This window comes from Odocoileus virginianus, chromosome 5 (assembly GCF_023699985.2).
Source record: "Odocoileus virginianus isolate 20LAN1187 ecotype Illinois chromosome 5, Ovbor_1.2, whole genome shotgun sequence".
Taxonomy (NCBI): Eukaryota; Metazoa; Chordata; class Mammalia; order Artiodactyla; family Cervidae; genus Odocoileus; species Odocoileus virginianus.
This window is the reverse complement of record NC_069678.1, coordinates 10,070,469-10,089,842: the sequence shown is the minus strand read 5'-3', so window position 1 is coordinate 10,089,842 and position 19,374 is coordinate 10,070,469. Positions and strand designations below refer to the sequence as shown.

Sequence of the window (19,374 nt, the reverse complement as noted above, 5' to 3'; positions counted from 1 at the left end):
GCTCCCATTCTTGCCAGGAGACCCTGAGACCCTCAAGGCTCTGTATGTCAGAGAAGACAACTAGTCGTTTTGACATCTGAAGAAATGAGGGGATGTACCCGAAAGGCCTTGTCTAGCTCTTGGGTCCTAAAAGTGCTTCTGCAACCAGCTGATTATATGACCTTGGCCTGGTGAGGGCCCCAGATGTCTTTTCTTGGGCACATTTTGAACTATCTGTACTTACTGTGCCCTTTTGCTGTCCTGAACCATTTTCCAGACTCAAAGGGATAGAAAGCTGTTTATGGTCCATGATTCCACAGGAAGTATCTCAGATTTGGCCTCTTTCATTACCTCTGTGATAGCAGAGAATCCTAAACCTACTTTTGCTCAGATGTTGTGAGCTGTGACGATGTTTTTGGAAAGAAGCAATCAGATCTCTTTTCTGGAAGTAATAGGAATGCCTCATACCATATCCATTAACAAGATGGGTTCTCCTGGTCAAGGACCATGGCACATGCAGGGGGCTCTAAGGGGTGAGGAGACCCATTCTGAAGAGGAGTGGAGCCTGGTAGAGATGAGGGAAATTGAAATGGTAGCGGTGAGCCCACATTCCCAGATCCTGAAGTCCTGGTTCCTACAGTTCTCTCTTAAATGTTACATGCCCCCTCCTCATCCTAATATCCCTCCCAGCAATACAAACTGGTAACTTCCCTTTTGTGAACTGAGCCACTGATGTGTACTCCAGGTAGCTGTGTGCGTGCTAAGTCAGCTCAGTCATGTCTGACTCTTTGTGACCCTAGAGACTGTAGCCTGCCAGGCTCCTCTGTCCCTGGGGATTCTGCAGGCAAGAATACTGTAATGGGCTGCCATGCCCTTCTCCAGGGGGTCTTCCTGACCCTGGCATTGAACTCCTGCATTGCAGGCAAATTCTTTACTGTCTGAGCCAGCAGGGAAGCAGAGCTAGAGTTTAAACACATGCAGCCTGTTTTCAGAATGTTCTGCCCCAGCATCATGCAGTGGGACCAAAAGCCATGGCAGACTTCTTTCCTTGACTTTCCTGGATCTTTCCCCAGTGTCCACTCCTTTTCCCCCTTCACGCCCGCTTCCCCGCCTTGTGCTCAGCGTGTCCCCCGGGGATGCCACTTGGATCGCCATGTTTATAGCTGTCTCAGGTGGTGCTCTACCAGGGGCAAGTTCCCCGGGTGCACCCCCCAGAAGATTCCACATCCCTCCACGCAGCAGGTGGGGTCAGACGCATGGCCATCTTCCAAGGTTGTTGAGTGTGGAGGGCCTGCGTCCTAGCCTCACCCCCAGGGGATTGCTTCTTACTGGTATAAAGCTGGAAGACAACAAACAAACCCCCAACTGCCAAGAAACCAGGAGAAGGAAGTCTTGCACAGCAGAGGAACACATTTACTTGTCAGTTCATGGCTTCAGCTCTCAGCCCCTTGGTGGTGAACATGATGAAAGGGTGGAGGTAGTGGGCTGGGTGGCGCCCTTAGTGCCTCACTCTGGGGGTGGGCAGGGCGGTGGGCATTTAGGAGGACAGGACTTGGCACACGGCTTAGGAGGGCAGGGCGGTAGGCATGGTGGAGGGCTCTTTGGGGGTGGGGGGCACGATGGGGGACACGGGGGACACGGGGGACACTTTGGTGGTGGGCACTTTGGTGGCTGGCACTTTTCAGAGTACCGCTGCAGCAGCCTCTTTAAATAGCTGGGCTGGCATTTCGTTTCACACCTTTGTTCACACCCGGGATCACATTGCTTGGGCTCATTCTTGGGTTCACTAGGTTTATTTTTATCATCACTCGACATTCCTTCTTGATTCTCTGAGCCCTGTAAAGAAATACATGGCAGGTTGTTTGTGGGAGACCATATTGCAAGGTGGGAGGGGGACCTCCTGCTCCTCACACATCCTGTCCTGTGCCCATCCTTATTCTTAAGAAAGCCTTTCTTGGGACATGTTCAGGCTCTAGACCAAATTCTTATCTAAGGGTTGTCTTCTGGTCCTTGCAGTGCATTAGTGACAGCATTTCTTGATCTCGTCATGCTTACTTTGCTCTCTCTGCATTTATCCTTGTCTCCATTCCATAGCCCCTAGAGCAGGAGTTCTTAACCTAGGGTCCTGGGACCCTGCCCAAACCCAACATAGGAACCATACTTAACCATATATTTGCCAGTGTAATCAGTATCTTCCATAACCCCATGTATTTTATTTCATTGATTTAAAAACTAAACACTCTCCAACATAAATCACAGCAAGATCCTCTATGACCCACCTCCCAGAATATTGGAAATAAAAGCAAAAATAAACAAATGGGACCTAATGAAACTTAAAAGCCTTTGCACAACAAAGGAAACTATAAGCAAGGTGAAAAGACAGCCCTCAGATTGGGAGAAAATAATAGCAAACGAAGCAACAGACAAAGGATTAATCTCAAAGATATACAAGCAACTCCTGCAGCTCAATTGCAGAAAAATAAATGACCCAATCAAAAAAATGGGCCAAAGAACTAAACAGACATTTCTCCAAGGAAGACATACAGATGGCTAACAAACACATGAAAAGATGCTCAACATCACTCATTATCAGAGAAATGCAAATCAAAACCTCAATGAGGTACCATTACACGCCAGTCAGGATGGCTGCTATCCAAAAGTCTACAAGCAATAAATGCTGGAGAGGGTGTGGAGAAAAGGGAACCCTCTTACACTGTTGGTGGGATTGCAAACTAGTACAGCCACTATGGAGAAGAGTGTGGAGATTCCTTAAAAAACTGGAAATAGAACTGCCATATGACTCAGCAATCCCACTCCTGGGCATACACACCGAGGAAACCAGATCTGAAAGAGACGTGCATCCCAATGTTCATCGCAACACTGTTTATAATAGCCAGGTCATGGAAGCAACCTAGATGCCCATCAGCAGACGAATGGATAAGGAAGCTGTGGTACATATACACCATGGAATATCACTCAGCTATTAAAAAAATTCATTTGAATCAGTTCTAATGAGATGGATGAAGCTGGAGCCCATTATACAGAGTGAAGTAAGCCAGAAAGATAAAGACCATTACAGTATACTAACACATATATATGGAATTTAGAAAGATGGTAATGATAACCCTACATGCAAAACAGAAAAAGAGACATGGATGTACAGAACATACTTTTAGACTCTGTGGGAGAAGGCGAGGGTGGGATGTTCTGAGAGAATAGCACTGAAACAAGTATACTATCAAGGGTGAAACAGACCACCAGTCCAGGTTGGATGCATGAGACAACTGCTCAGGGCTGGTGCACTGGGAAGACCCAGAGGGATGGGATGGGGAGGGAGGCAGGAGGGGGGATCAGGATGTAAACACATGTAAATCCACAGCTGATTCATGTCAATGTATGGCAAAAACTACTACAATATGGTAAAGTAATTAGCCTCCAACTAATAAAAATAAATGGAAAAAAAAAATAAAAACATTATTCTGAGGAGTCCACATTTCTAAAGGCGTCCATGATATGACACCAGTGTTAAAGAACGCTTTTAAGAACACCTCCCCATCCCTCTGGAAATTGAATGGGAGGATATATTAGTGACCTTAGTGGCCTAGGACACTTACTGCAATTCTATGTCCTGTCTAAGCCCTCAAAACCATAAGAATTGATTTTTTTTTTTTAATTTGAGGAATGAGGATGGAAAGAGTTGAATCCCTACCATGGCTGGGCTCCCACGGACCACTCTGGAAACTCCTCTCCTAGTTGATTAGAGTGAGGGAAGAAGTTAAGAGAAGAGGAGATAAACTGGGAAATTCTAGTTTCTCTGAAAATATGAATGTCAGAGTCACAAAACGTGATTTTCAGGAGGAATTCCTTTTCCCCCCTGTTAAATTTTGCCCTGAGCTAAGTCTTCCTCTATAGACTGTTTGACTTCTAGATATGGACAGAGCTCTTAAGTCTCTAACAATACTTGCAATTTGGATCAACTTGGAACATCTTGGATTTCCTCTAACAGTATAAAAATAAATTTTTAAGTCTACTTTTGTTTTAAAATCAGTATGACTTTCTGAAGAGACAGATAATTACATTGAACTCCAAAATGGTTAAGAATCACCCTTGCAAATGAATTGTACCACTCTTGCTACTGAGAATGAGAAGAAACTTTCACCCAAACAGCAGTCATTTCAAACTAGTTCAGTGCCTGGGGTGTGGGGGGTCATCCCCCAGAAAGGAGATCTGAAAGACGGGGCATTTCCAGTTGTTGACGTGCAACTCACCCCTTTGTGTTGTTACTGAACCTGACAAGTAGTCGAGTGAGGTGGATGTTATGGCTGTGCCTGGGAAGGTGTATTTTCCCCCTCTGGTTCCTCTGCCCAGCTCTGAGGAAGCCGGAATAGGAGAGAAGGAGACAGTCACTTATGACCTCATTGCTACATCATCAAGTAGCAATTGTTGACTCCAGAGCTCCCAGCTCAACTCAAGTCTTTGAACATGTGAATAGGCCATGATTAATATCTCCTTTGCGCTCTTGTCCTCTCCCCAACCCTCAAAATTCGTGCTGGTGAAATCAGGCTATGGTGAAGGGTACTGAACCCTAGGGACAGGGACTCATTGTTGTTGGGGGCAGAAAAGCTCTTTTGGCACCTGCTCTCTCTTCCTCCCCTGGCCTCCCAAATTTTAACTCCTTTGAACTTGGCTGTTGTTTATCTTTCTAGGAGAGCTTCCCAGGACCTATCACAGCTGTTTAACTCTCCTGTCCTTCCTATGTTTTTAGCATGAGATTCTGAACTCTCTCTTTTTTTTAATTTAAAAAAATTTTTTTATTGGAGTGCAGTTGATTTACAATGTTGTGTTACTTTCTGCTGCACAGAAAAGTGAATCAGATATATGGAAAAATATATTCACTCTTTTTTTGAATCTTTTCCCATCTAGTTCATTACAGAGTAATGAGTAGATTTCCCTGTGCTGCTATACAGTTGGTCTTTGTTATCTATTTATACATAGTAGTATATATATGAACTTATTTACAAAACAGAAATTAAGTCAAAGATGTAGAAAACAATCTTATGGTTACTAGGGAGGAAAAGGGAGAAGGAATAAATTGGGAGCTTGGGAGTACAGTTTTTAATTTGTAGTGATTTTACAAAATGCCCACACATTTTGAAGTTGCATATCCTTCAATTTTGATGCCTTAAAAATGTTAAAGTTATATATGGTAATTGTTGAAAATATGAAAAGAGAAAAATTGCAAAGTAATAATCACTTAAAGACACACCATTAAAAGGTCACCATTGCTATCATTTCAATGAATGTATCTCCAAAGATTACATAATCTTTGTATTTGCAGATGATTTATGATGTCAAGAACTTCCCAGTTGGCTTGGTGGTAAAGAATCTGCCTGACAAAGCAGAAGCTACAGGAGATGTGGATTCTATCCCTGGGTTGGAGGGTCCCCTGGAGTAGGAATTGGCAGCCCACTGCAGTATTCTTGCTTGAAAAGTTCCATGAAATCTCTTTTTAAAGCTCCATGCTCCCTGATTCAAATTCAAAGATTACCTTAGCACTTTTTCTCAGTGTCTCTTCCTAAAATTCATAATTTTCTGGATTCTATGATTTTTTTTTTAAATCAAGGCATGGCCATCCCTTGAAATCTAAGGTAAATCCTGCCTATTCTAAAGAAATTGAGTCTGATGCCCTGACCAGTTCTGACCTGTTGGGTTAAGCCCAGTTCCAATGCTAGAGTAGAAAAGGTTGCTTCTAGGAAATTCTATCCTTGTTTTTTTTTTTTTTTCTATTTTTTTTCCATTTATTTTTTTCAAAGACCTGGCCAGGGGGTCTTTGTGGTTGCAATACAGGTGTGTCTAGGGTAGTAATAGGATTAATAGGAAAGGCAATTAGGGCTCAGACACACATGATGCCTCTTGGCATTTACAGATGAATGGACTTCATCATTCACTGATGAATCATGAGTGATTTTTGGCTAAAATTGTGATATGATCATGCCTAAGGTGTTGAAAGATATTTCTGACAGCAAAATGTAGGGTGCATTGGGGAATGAAGTGGTGGAGTGAAAGTTGAACTAGAACTAAGAAATCAGAAAAATTTCCAAGTCTGAAGGAAGGCAGTGGCGGTATGGAAGAAAGTGGGTGCCAATGAGGCAAATATCATCAGAGAGGCAAATTAATGGCACTTGTTAGTGGAAAGTAAAGAAGAAAATTAAGAAAGAGGACTCCCCGGTGCTCCCATTGTTAATGCGTGCAGTGCGTGCTCAGTCGTGTTTGACTTTGTGACTCCATGGACTGTAGTCCGCCAGGTTCCTCTGTCCATGGGATTCTCCATGGCATGAAAGCTGGAGTGGGCTGCCACACACTTCTCCAGGGGACCTTCCCAACTCAGGAATCAAACCTGGGTCTCCTGCATTGCAGACAATTTCTTTACCACTGAGCCACCAGGGAAGTTCTATTGTTAATGGGCAGTGAGGAAACATGAGGTTTGTGTTGGAAGAAAATGAGTTTAAATCTAAGAGTTTTGTGTTTGCATTAGAGCATCTTGAATAGTCATTGGAAAGATGGCTCTGACTCTTGTGCTGCTGGGCAGACCTGAGATCTTGAGTTCACTTCAGCCCGATATATGTTTGCTGAGTGGATGAGAGTGAGCTGGTCCAGAAAGAGAGGACCAGAGGAGAGAAGAGTAAAGATACTGGGGAGGATGGAGAATCCCAGTGCAGGGTTTATTTGGTATTCACAGTGGACAAAGAATGTCATAAAACCCAAATGAACCTAAATGAAAGTCCAGGGTGGGCCAGAATTGAGCCCCCTGACCCTGGGATAATTGGTGTTTGATGTACTGTCTTGGTGCAGCCCAATCTTAATTTTCTTACCTCCATCATTTTGTTCAAGAGTTCTACCTCTTCAAAGCTATTGAAAAGCAGCTCTTACACCCATCTCAAGAGTCCCAGCTCCACCTGCTGTTCAGCTCTGGGCCAAAGCTAGCAAGTGGATATAGAGAAGCTAGTCATTTGTGACAGTGATGTGAGAAGACGTAATGATTTCTCCTGGCTGTTGTCATCTTCTGCTCTCTCCTTTTTCCTCTCTCCTATTTCTTGCTTAAGAAATTACCACTAAATAAAAGTTTATCACTCACTGGATTGTCAACTGGACATATGTCCACCATCTTTTTAGTCTTTAAAACCCTTCTTTAAAGGGTTACATTTACTAATAGGTATCTGTTTATGTTCGGCTTAGAATTTGGTTGGCAGCTAGCTAGCAGCAATGCACTCCTGAGATGAAACATAAAACAGGTTTCTTTTTTTAATTTTAATTTTTAAAAATTTTTAATTGGAGGATGATTGCCTTACAACATTGTGTTATTTCTGTTGTACAACAATGTGAATTAGCTATTCTTGAGCTAATTCTCTCTTGAGCCTCCCTCCCACCTCACCCCCAACCCATCCCTCTAGGTCATCACAGAGAGAACAGACTTGTTGAGTAGCTGGGTCTCAGAAGGAAAGAGGCTGGAAGGCGAAATGAGGGGGCATCAAAGCCCCCAGGTTAAGAGCGAGGACCTTGGATTCAGATCCTTGGGTTTAAGTCTTGCTTTCACCCTTCACTTAACAAATGATCCTTATGTGTGTGTACTCAGTCACTTCAATTGCAACCCTGCGAACTGAAGCCTGCCAGGCTCCTCTCTCCATGGAATTCTCCGGGCAAGAATACTGGAGTGGGTAGCTATGCCCTCATCCTGGGGATCTTTCCAACCCAGGGATTGAACCTGCATCTCCTGAGTCTTCTGCATTGCAGGCAAATTCTTTACTGTTGAGACATTTGGGGAGCCCAAATGACTCCCCAGTTTAAACTTTTAAAGTTCCAGTTCCCTCAACAATAAAGTGTCAAAACAATAGCACCCATCTTAGGATAATATGTAACTTATACTGAGTGCTTATAACATACCAGGCATATTTCCAAGTGCAAAGCCTACACTGCCATCCATCATCTTGCCTCATAGTACTTGTAGGTTGTGAAAATTCAGCAAGGCTCTATGTATGAAGAGCCCCCAATAAAAGTCTTCTATACATATGAGTTATTATTTTTCAGTGCATTCCTGGCTTTGTCATCACTTAGCTTGTTAGATCTCTCTTTGCCTCTGTCTCTGATCTCTCCCTCTCTCTTACCTCCTAATTTTGACTCTGAAATCCCATTTCTCCATATTATTTTTTAATGTCTTCCAGCCAAGGTTCCTGGTGGTCTAATCTAGGGAGATTAGATATTTCCATATTAACTGTTAATGGATGATTTCAGTTTTGAGGAAGGATAGTTTATATAAATGTTAGTGATAAAAGATAATAGTTTAAACATTCACTAAGGCCAGAAAAGTCAGGGGACCATTCAATGGTTTCTCCTTGTGAACCTGCAGGCTGCATAGGTCTGGATATTGTACTAGGCCAGGGAAATCTTTTCTTTTCCCCAAACTTTAAACTTTTTATTTTGTATTGGCATAAACCCAAAGAATTGATGCTTTTGAACTGTGATGCTGGAGAAGACTCTTGAGAGTCCCTTGCACAGCAAGGCAATCCAACCCAAATCCTAAAGGAAATCAACACTAAATATTCATTGGAAGGACTGAGGCTGAAGCTGAAGCTCCAATACTTTGGCCAACTGATATGAAGAGCTGACTCATCAGAAAAGATCCTGATGTTGGGAAAGGTTGAGATCAAGGAGGGGAAGGGGACTACAGAGGATGAGATGGTTGGATGGCATCACTGACTCAATGGACTTGAGTAAACTCGTGGAGATGGTGATGAACTGGGAAGCCTGGCGTGCTGCAGTTCATGGGATCGCAAAGAGTCCGACATGGGCTAGTGACTGAAGACTAGCCGATTAACAATGTTGTGGTAGTTTCAGGTGAGTAGCAAAGGGGCTCAGTCATACGTATACATGTATCCATTCTCCCACAAAACCCCTCCCATCCAGGCTGGCACATAATATTAAGCAGAGTTCTGTGTGCTAGACAATAGGTCTTTGTTGTTATCTACAGCAGTGTGCACATGACCTTCCCAACTCCCTAACTATCCCTCTCTCTATCCCCCTTCCAGCAACCCTAGGTTTGTTTTCTGAGTCTGTGAGTATCTTTCTGTTTTGTAGGTAAGTTCACTTGCATCATTTCTTTTTGGATTCCACATATAAGGGATATCATACAATATTTCTCTTTCTCTGTCTGGCTTACATAACTCAGTATGACACTGTCTAGGTCCACCCATTTTGCTATGTGTCAGAAATTTTTAATTCACTTGGTTTCCCCCTTTCTGTTTCCTAGGTGAAGTCTCTCTTTTCTTCCCTGTCTTTTCCCGTCTCTGTGACTCTTACTGAATAAGCAGGACTCATAGGGTAAAGTCAGAACTCTACTCCTTCCCTTGGTGCCTCTGCAAATTCTCTGTGGGATTGTCTCTTTCCTTCCTCTTGGGATGGAATCTCTAGCAGATGCCACTAATTCTTAGGATCCTGCTTAGACAATAAGGAATTTTCTGGTTCCTATTTTAATAAACAAAAATTTACTTATTTATTTATTTGGCCGCAGCAGGTCTTAGTTGCAGTGTGCAGGTTTCTCTCTAGTTGCGGGGTGTGGGCTCAGTAGTTGTGACTGATGGGCTTAATTGCCCTGTGGCATGTGGGACCTTACTTCCCTGAACAGGGATTGAACCTGCGTCCCCTGCACTGGGAGGCGCATTCTTAACCACTGGACCACCAGGGAAGTCCCTAAACAATCTTATTTCAGTAATTGGAAGGTGCATTTCCCAGAACATTATATTTCCTTCTCTTTCCCACTTGGGACCAGAAAGGAGAGCATCTTCTCTGTTTCTCTACTCAGCGTTTCCCCTCCCCTTCCTCGCTCACCTGGCCGCCTCTGGTTTCTGGGGGAGGGGTTGCCAAGGGAAAAGAGAGGAGGGGCAGGGAGTTTCTTATCTGACTGATGCTACTCTGTAGGGACATAGGGGCTTTCTGCATTTGGCAGGTGGTTAAGCTGACCTTTCCTCGGGTGGGAAACTTGAATATGTTCTTCAGCCCCTTCTGTCACCCACCTTGTTGAGGTTTTAACTCCAGCAATATTCAGTATTGGCAAGCATACCTGCATCCCACTCCTACACACCCATGGGTTGAGCAGTTCTCCTCTAGGTTCTTTCTGCTGGGATTTCGCCTGCAGGTGGCCCTCTTGGATTGGATTTTACACAGCCTAGCGAGCCAGTTCTTCCTCTCCTGTTGCCTATGGGAAACACAATCTTCCCCTTTCACTGTGCATCAATTTCTAATGGTGATTTTTATGTATTTTTGCTTATATGTTGTGTATTAGGTGTATATTAGTTGCACAACGTCTTCATGGACATAGTTTGCTCTTTACCCAATTTGACTTTACTGCAGTATTTGACATTGTTGTGTCCTTTCTCTCTCTCTTTAAAACCCCATATCCCTGGACTTTAGAAAGATGGTAACGATGGCCCTATATGCAGAACAGAAAAAGAGACTCAGATGTATAGAACAGACTTGTGGACTCTGGGAGAAGGCGAGGGTGGGATGTTTCAAGAGAACAGCATTGAAACATGTATATTATCTAGGGTGAAACAGATAACCAGCCCAGGTTGGGTACATGAGACAAGTGCTCGGGCCTGGTGCACTGGGAAGACCCAGAGGGATCGGGTGGAGAGGGAGGTGGGAGGGGGGATTGGGATGGGGAATACATGTAAATCCATGGCTAATTCATTTCAATATATAACAAAAACTACTGTAATGATGTAAAGTAATTAGCCTCCAACTAATAAAAATTAAAAAAAATAAATAAAACCCCATATCCCCTTGAATTGGGCTTCCCAGGTGGCTCAGTGGTAAAGAATCTGCCTATTAATGCAGGAGATTTGGGTTTGATCCCTGGGCCGGGGAGATCCCCCGGAGGAGGAAATGGCTATCCACTCCAGCATTCTTGCCTGGGAAATCCTGTGGACAGAGGAGCCTGGTGGGCTACAGTCCTTGGGGTGGCAAAGCTGTTGGACACGACTTAGCGATAAATGATAACAACCCCTTGGGTTCCTCTATTACCTGGATGGTGTCCCATTTCTCTGGCTTCTTCCACCTTCCTCCTTCCATTAGGTGTACTTTGATTCCTCAAACAGAATTCATCACCTTCTGCTTCTTTTCTAACATGCTTCTCTTATGTGCTCCAACCCTGTGAATAGCATCTCTTTTCACCAAGACCTGAAACCTGAGATCATCCTAGCCTCCTGCCTCCCACTCAACTGCACCGAATGTGCCACTGGGATCTGCCAGTTCTATTTCCCAAATCACAGGTCCTTGACCCAGGCTGGTGTCTGGGAGCCCAGTGAACACCTCTCTCACTGTTGCTGCCTTCATTGAGGTTGTCATTGTCACAGGTCTGCAAAGAGCCCAACTCAAATCTCTTCTGTTCAGTGTTGTATAATAATCTAAATATAATTCAAAGGAAGCCCGCACACCCTCAGTTGTTCAGCAGCACCCTTGCCAATGAGCTTCACCGTCTCAACTCAATGGGTCTTCCTCTAGGAGGCTGGAGAGCTGCGGGTAGAACTCATTTTGGAGATTCATCAGATGGAGGCCCCCAGGAGGAAGGAGTTCCAAGTCATTTCCCTGTGTCTTTTTTCCTTGGATAAGACAGTATTCTCTTTCTTGTAACTTCTGCCATTCCCCACCCTTCTAAACTCACCCATCTACACCCACAGTGGTCTGGGCATTAACTGAGCAAAAGTCAATGTTCTTCAGTGATATTATTTTTAATGGCTCAAACAGAGAGGCTGGGTCATGAGTTAGCAGGATTGAGGGTGGAGGCTGCAGTGTCAATCCTGGAAAGAGCCTAACTAGCCATAAGAGATGGGGTGTGCACAGTGGGGAAGAAAAGTGGCTTCAACAACTTCTTTGTGGCATGGAGGAGAGGAGCGTGGATTCTGATATGACTTTTTTTTAAATTTATTTTTACCTGGAGGATAATCACTTTACAACGTTGTGTTGGTTTCTGCCATGCAATAGCATGAATCAGCCATGGGTATACATATGTCCTCTCCTTCCTGAAACTCTCTCCCACCTCCCACCCCCTCCTACCCTTCTAGGTTGTCACAGAGCCCCAGACTGAGCTCCCTGAATCATGCAGCAACTTCCCATTAGCTATCTACTTTACATATGGTAATGCATGTATTTCAATGCTACTCTCTCGATTTGTCTCACCCTCTCCCACCCTTGCCATGTCCGTAAGCCTGTTCTCTATGTCTGAGTCTCTTTTCCTACCCTGCAAGTAGGTTCACCAGTACAATTTTTCTAGATTCCGTATATATGCATTAATATATGATATTCGTCTTTCTCTTTCTGATTTTACTCTGTATAACAGGCTCTAGGTTCATCCGCCTCACTAGAACTGACTCAAAAGCATTCCTCTTTATGGCTGAGTAATATTCCATTGCATATATGTATCACGACTTCTTTACCCATTCATCTGTAGATGGACATCTAGGTGGCTTCCAAGTCCTGGCTATTGTAAATAGTGCTGCAATGAACATTGAGGGTACATGTATCTTTTTCAATTATGTTTTTCTCAGGGTATATGCCCAGTACTGGGATTGCTGAGTCATATGGTAGTCTTACTCCTAGTTTTTAAAGGAATCTCCATACTGTTCTCCATAGTAGCTGGATCAATTTGCATTTCCACCAACAGTGCAAGAGGGTTCCCTTTTCTCCACATTCTTTCTGTCACTTATTGTTTGTAGATTTTTTGATGATGGTTGTTATGACTGATGTGTGGTGATATCTCACTGTAATTTTAAAATCATTTGGGAGAATTCTGGTTTTTTTTTCTGTAGGAAATTTGAAGGATAGCTCATGTTTCCTTCCCATTGTAGGACTTTTCTTTGGCCTCCAGAGGTGAAAGCTGCTGGTAAGAGACAGAGGGCACTGTGGGTAGAGGGTGTAGCCACAGGGGAATGGCAGTATTCTGCCCGCTAAGGTGATGGTACTAGAGAAGCGTGTGCCTGCCCAGGCTCCCAGGAGCTCCCTGAGAACACATCTGATCATCCTCCGCTTTCTGTTTGGATTAACTGTGGAGTTTCATGATCCACCTTCAGCCCGGGGGAGGTAGTCTCTTCTGGGGCTGAATATAATTCAAGTTTTTGGATAAAAATAGAGTGTATGGTAATTGGGAACAGAATCCAGGTGCTTTATGAACAAGTCAGGGAGGGCAGCTTCTGTGTGGGAGCCTTGATGGAACAGGGAGTGCGGTACTGCAGGGCGCTCCTGTGGGCTGGGGATACGGAAGAGTTTAAGAAAATGGCAGTTTGTCTATATCATGCAGTCTCTTGGCAGAGGAGATGGGAGATGTTGTGCTCTGAAAAACTCTGGAGAAATCTTGATTGGTTTGAGCAATGGTGTTTTTTGTTTTTTTAAATTTTTCAGCTGTGTTTGTTCCTGGTGCGCGTGTTCTAAGTCAGTTCAATCCTGTCTGACTCTTTGCAACGCTATGGATTGTAGCTGGCTAGACTCCTCTGTCCATGGGATTCTCTAGGCAAGAATACTGGAGTGGGTTTCCATGCTCTTCTCCAAAACAAACTTGAGCACAGTGCATTGGCCAGGAATCGATCCCAGGTCTCTCGTGTGGGAGGTGAGAATTCTACCACTGAACCCCAAATGCCCCTCCTGAAAATTCTTACAAAGTTGTTCCTTCACAGGGAGGCCAATAGATAAAAAAGAAAATCTGTGTCCTTGTAGGATTCTCATATCACCAGCAGGGGACAGCAAGGTAGAGGAGACTGCAAGTGGAAAGTCTGGCCTTGTCCTGACCACAGCAGTGAAGGAGAGGGAACAGGTCTGGTCTCTAGGGAAGAGTTTGAGAGCATGGCACTTCTGTATACACCATGCAGTCTCCTGGTAGAAGAGCTGGGAGGAGTAGATTTGGAGAGGAAAACCCAATACACTGTGATGATATCTTTCTCCTTGAGTCTGAAGAGAGGCTGTGCCTTCTCAGTTGTTTGTGTTCCCTGTTTTGGCTGGAAATCGGGGATGATGCTGGGCAGGGGGATGCAGTGTCTTCATGATCAGATGGTGGAGGGTGGCTTCAGAGGTGTCCCTTCTGCTTTGGCAGGTTTTCCTGCTGGTTGGGGGAGGGGCACTGAATAGGGGGACAGTTCTGCTGGCTGGGGGTGGGGGACACAGCTTGGGAGGGCAAGGCTCAAGGTCCTGGGGAGGGGGCCAGCATGGGATTTTGCATTGTTGCTGCTGCTAAGACATCTTTCTATTCTTCTGAAAATTTTTATTGGAGTATAGTTGCTTTACAATTTTGTGTTAATTTCTGCTGTGCAGCAAAGTGAATCAGCTTCGTGAATCCAAAAAAGTCCAAAAAGAAGGAATTAATGTATGCATATATTTTGTTGTTGTTCAGTTGCTAAGTCGTGTCTGATTCTTGTGACCCAGTGGACTGTAACCCGCCAGGCTCCTCTGCCCAAGGGATTTCTCAGGCAAGAATATTGGAATGGGTTGCCATTTCTTTCTCCCTGGGGATCTTTTCGACTAGGGGTTGAACTGGTGGTCTCTGGCATCTCCTGCACCGGCAGGAGGACTCTTTACCACTAGTGCCCTCTGGGATACACATATGTGTGTGCTTTTTGGATTTCCTTTCCGTTAAGTCACCACAGAGCGATGAGGAGAGTTCCCTGTACTATATGGTAGCTTCTCATAAGTTACCTATTTTATATGTAATAGTGAATATATGCTAACCCCAATCTCCCAATTCATCCCACCCCACCCCCATCGCCCCTTGGTGTCCATATGTTTGTTCTCTACATCTGTGTCTCCATTTCTGCTTTGCAAATAGCTTCATCAGTACCATTTTTCTAGATTCCACATATATGTGTTAATTTGAGATGTTTATTTTTCTCTTTCTGACTTTTTCACTCTGTATAACACAACTTTCTTGTTTGAAAAGAGTCTATAAGCAAGAGAAGATCTTCTGTTGTTGATGTTGACACCTTAATTAAACCACCACCTCTCTACCATTACCCTCAGAGGCAACCTTCCCATCAGGGGTTCTGGCAAATCTGCCGCATCCCAGGACCCTGCACTTCAGCAGCTGCTGAGGAAGGACTGGAGGAGTATTTTTTTTTCCTGTAAATGGCCCCTCTCTCTTCCCTGAGAAAGTCACTCTTGGGCATCCCCTGTCTGTAACTGTAGAGGGAGCCTGGGCTGGCATATCAGGCTCTTCACATCCATTGGAGCTTTTTCACTTACTGAAATTCCAAGCGCACCTGACCTGTGAGGATAAAGCCAAGTGGGCTGAAGAGACTCCAGCCGTAGCCCTTTCATGATGGATTCAGCCCAGGCTGGGACAATACCTGGAATCCACCGTGACTTGCCAGCTCCAAGTATAGCTCTCCACTTCCTGAAACACTTGTCAAACCCCTTCTTTGTATAGAAGATCCTACTTTGTCACCAGCTGGTGTGTAATGGCATTTCCTGTGCAGAAAGGACAGCCCAGTATGAGATGGGTGTTTCTTGTGCACGTCAGTCCACTGTCACCTCCTCGTGCTCCAACAAAGCAGTCCATTGAGTGTGAAAACCCAAGGTGGAGGGTTGGCACAGGAATGGGTTTCCTGGAGGCGGGGTCACACCATTCAGTGTCTTCAACCCTCCACACCCCCTATGCTTCCACTTCTGAGCCATGCCCAACGGTTCTCTTTAAACCTCTAGCCAAGCCCCTGTCTCTGCATCCTGTAGTTTGAATAAGCATATGTCAGGAATGTCCAGAGAAATAGAACCAGTAGGAAGTGAACATGTATATTTTTAAGAAATTGGCTCATGTGATCACGGAGGCCGGCAAGTCCAAAACCTTCAGAGCAGGCAGGCTGGCTGGAGACCCAGGGAAGTTAGCAGTTTGAGCACACAGGTCATAGAATTCCCCTGGGAGAGGCCAGTCTTTGTATTCAGGCTTTCAACTCATAGGATGAGGTCTACTTACATGATGTAGGATCATGCTTTCTTCAGCATTGGTGATATAGTGGTGAGCATAGCTGACTTCCAAGCAGCTGACCCGGGTTTGATTCCTGGCCACTGCAGCAGGCCAAACTTCGGGCTTCCCTGATAGCTCAGCTGGTAAAGAAGCCTCCTGCAGTGCAGGAGACCTAGGTTTGATCCCTAGGTTGGGAAGATTCCCTGCAGAAGGGAAAGGCTACCCACTCCAGTATTTTGTCTGGCCTGGAGAATTCCATGGATTCTATGGTCCATCGGTTTGGTTTTTTTAAAAACTTCAACTTTTTTTTTTTTAACCTCTTCAAGTCCAGGGGCTTCTTTGGTATTCAGGCTTTCAACTCATAGAATGAGGTCCACTTACATGATGCAGGATCATGTTTTCTTTAAAGACTATGATTAACGTGCATATAAGGGTGGGTAGGTAGTCACAGAAATCATCCAGGGATGATAGAGAGGGGATTATGTCTCTTTCTAAAAATTTTAATGTGTTTCCCCTCTCATGCAAGTTTACCCAGTCTTCCACTCTCCACCTGGCTTCACACAGGGACAATACATCCTTTTTCTTTCACTTTACCATGAAGTATTCCTAGACTGGACAAGGGACCAAGAGAAGGTTTCTTATGCCCAATAACTCAACATAAAGAAGTTGAAACCTCACCCTAGTCTGCTTCACAAAAAGCACTCACCTTGTGATTCTTACCTAGGCACAGCCCAGGAGCCTCTGAGCTTTTGCTGTTATTAATACTAGTTCCCATCTGGTGAAACACCTCTGTGATTTGGGCGGGGAGGTGAATGAATGGAAGCCTTTACCTACCAGCCAATAGTTTTTACCTGGAAGTTAAGATACTAAGAAATTGCTAATAGTTTATACAAGACTCCAGTCTTTTAAAATTGTGGAGAAAATATATTCTGTACACCTACAAAGCAGTAGTAACCTGAGAAACATTTAGGACCAGGGGAAGAGATTAATATCAAGATTTAAAAAGAGAACCAGATTGGCCTTTGGCTGGTTTCAGAATCTGGAATTAACCAGTGGGGACATTCCTGGGCATAGTGAGGGGAACCTACAACCCAGGAACCTACAATCCACTGAGAGAAAGGGAAATGGATGGAAACTGGGGAACTCTGACGAGTCTTCCTACTGTAGACAAAAATTAGTTCCTTCTTTCTCCTACACCTACTTTTTATTTTTAAAATTTTGTACCCTTCAGATGTACAAAATGGACCTTCATGAAAATGAGAGGCTCTGTTGTGTGATTGGTGGGAAAATGAAAATTGGGATATTCATGGACTATGATTAGATTCAAAATTCCATAATCACTGTGATTGGCCTCAAAGAAGGTCTTGCCTGGGTTACATAAGCAGCCAGTGATGGAGCCCAGGTAGGAAATCAAGGAGTCATCCTCCAGTGTACCTGGTTCCTCATCTTCTGCAGGCTTCGTACACCACCTCAGCCCTGGGTGAGTGAGTGTACATCACCACTGGCCACTGAAGTACCTTTGTCAGATGCAATCTAATGGTCCATGTGATACATCTGTGCCTCCCAGCAGACCACTGAGCAGTCTTCTTCAGAAAGCTTCTATCTCCTTCTCTTTTTTTCCCCAAGTCTTAGCAGTGCAAGACATTTTATTGACACTAATCAGTGTTTATTGAGTGAAAGTACAGAGACTGACCAGTAAAGTAGTTGATTGATAGCGTAACCTCCCAGCAAGCTGAGGCTAAACCCCAAGAAGATCTTCCTTCATGTTTCCTCATCTGTGTCACTGTGCTGTCTCTGATTCAGGGACCTCTCATGCCTGCCCCCTCTGGAACTCCCAGTGATTTTCCGCTCAGTCTCAGAAGCTCCTTTTCTCAGGCCCAGATGTGTCCCTCTGTGTCTTTCTCCCACTCCAGTCAGAGAGCAGAAAAAAGGAGCTGGATCCTGTGGCTTGCCCCCCTCCCCCACCCCACCATGTTTTCAGCCTACCTCTTGTCTGTGGAGAAACTCTAGCCAAAGAATAAGTTTAATCACAGGAGTTACAAAATGCAGAAACAAAGGAAAACAGTCAAAGGAGACCAAATAATAATAATGTAGTCACTGATCCATAGTTAAGGACCCTTAGTTCCTCCTCAAGGGCTATCGACAATATTCTGAGCCATATCTGGTGAGCTGTTTTATAGACACTGAAGCCCCTACCAGGTGAAATAAGTTAATGACATGATGACCAGGCGGTACCCACAACATAAGCTGCCATAATTCTGAGAACCGGCCTCAAAGAAATGGAAACAAATTGACCCTGGAACTGAGGTTAACTGCACCAAAAACAGCAAAGCTGATGCTGGTCAGACCACTGGTGACCAATTTCAAGATGACCATCAAGGCTGACTGCTGTTTCTGCAAGCAGCCCCTCCCTCTGTCTATAAAACCTTTCACCACCCCATCCCCCACTGTTGGAGTAGAATCGGGAAGTGGGGAGTCGGCGGATGGGAAGAATGGGCCTTTATGTCCCTCACTGCCCCCACTCCCGGTTGCCAGCATCCAAAATAAAGCAAACTCTGTGCTGCACAAACCTGGCCTCTTTTATTGGCTTTGAGGAGACAGCAGCCATACCCCGACTTTCTTTTTTTTTTTTTTTTGACAGTTCTCAATTTTATTTTATTTTTTTTTAATTTTTTTAAATTTTTATTAGTTGGAGGCTAATTACTTTACATCATTACAGTAGTTTTTGTTATACATTGAAATGAATTAGCCATGGATTTACATGTATTCCCCATCCCAATCCCCCCTCCCACCTCCCTCTCCACCGGATCCCTCTGGGTCTTCCCAGTGCACCAGGCCCGAGCACTTGTCTCATAGTATGGTACTGGCACAAAGACAGAGATCCCCGACTTTCGATAACACAGAGGCAGGGCAAATAAGGGAATAAGATATTTTTTTGAGAAGCATGAAGGAAAGAACATCAAATAGTTTGGAAAACCTTTAATGGACTTGGAGTCTAGCAGGCAGGGTGAGCTTTGTTAGGGGTAGTGGGGAGTGTAGGAAGGAAATACAAACACAAAAGTTCATTGTCTTCACCGAGGAGTGTGGAGTCCTGCTCTGAAAAACTCTGGAGAAGTTCTGATTGGCTTAAGCAGATTTGGTTGTTGTTGTCAATTTTTCAGCTGTGTTTGCTCTTGGAAAACTTTACAGTTTACAACTACAACTCCTAGTGAGGCCAGTTAGTGAACAAGAGTATCTGTGTCCTTGTAGGCGCCTCATATGAGCAGCTGGGGGCGGCATGGTAGAGGAGACAGCAGGTACAAAGTGTGGCCTTGTCCTGACCACAGCAGTGGAGAAGGGCAGGAACAGGTCTGGCCTCTAGGGAAGAGTTGGAGAGCATGGCACTTCTGGCCACACCACGC

The 19,374-nt window shown here is 44.5% G+C and overlaps 1 protein-coding gene across 1 annotated transcript; it reads right to left on the bottom strand.

Annotated features, from left to right (window-relative positions):
• Positions 1-1,369: 1,369 nt before the first annotated feature.
• On the bottom strand, positions 1,370-4,392 carry LELP1 (late cornified envelope like proline rich 1). The gene is made up of 2 exons (XM_070467134.1): positions 4,248-4,392; positions 1,370-1,815 (listed from the first exon to the last, which is right to left on the bottom strand). Exon 2 carries the CDS (start codon positions 1,792-1,794, stop codon positions 1,486-1,488), a length of 309 nt encoding a protein of 102 aa, XP_070323235.1. The 5' UTR covers positions 1,795-1,815; positions 4,248-4,392; the 3' UTR covers positions 1,370-1,485.
• Between the last annotated feature and the right edge of the window lie 14,982 nt (positions 4,393-19,374).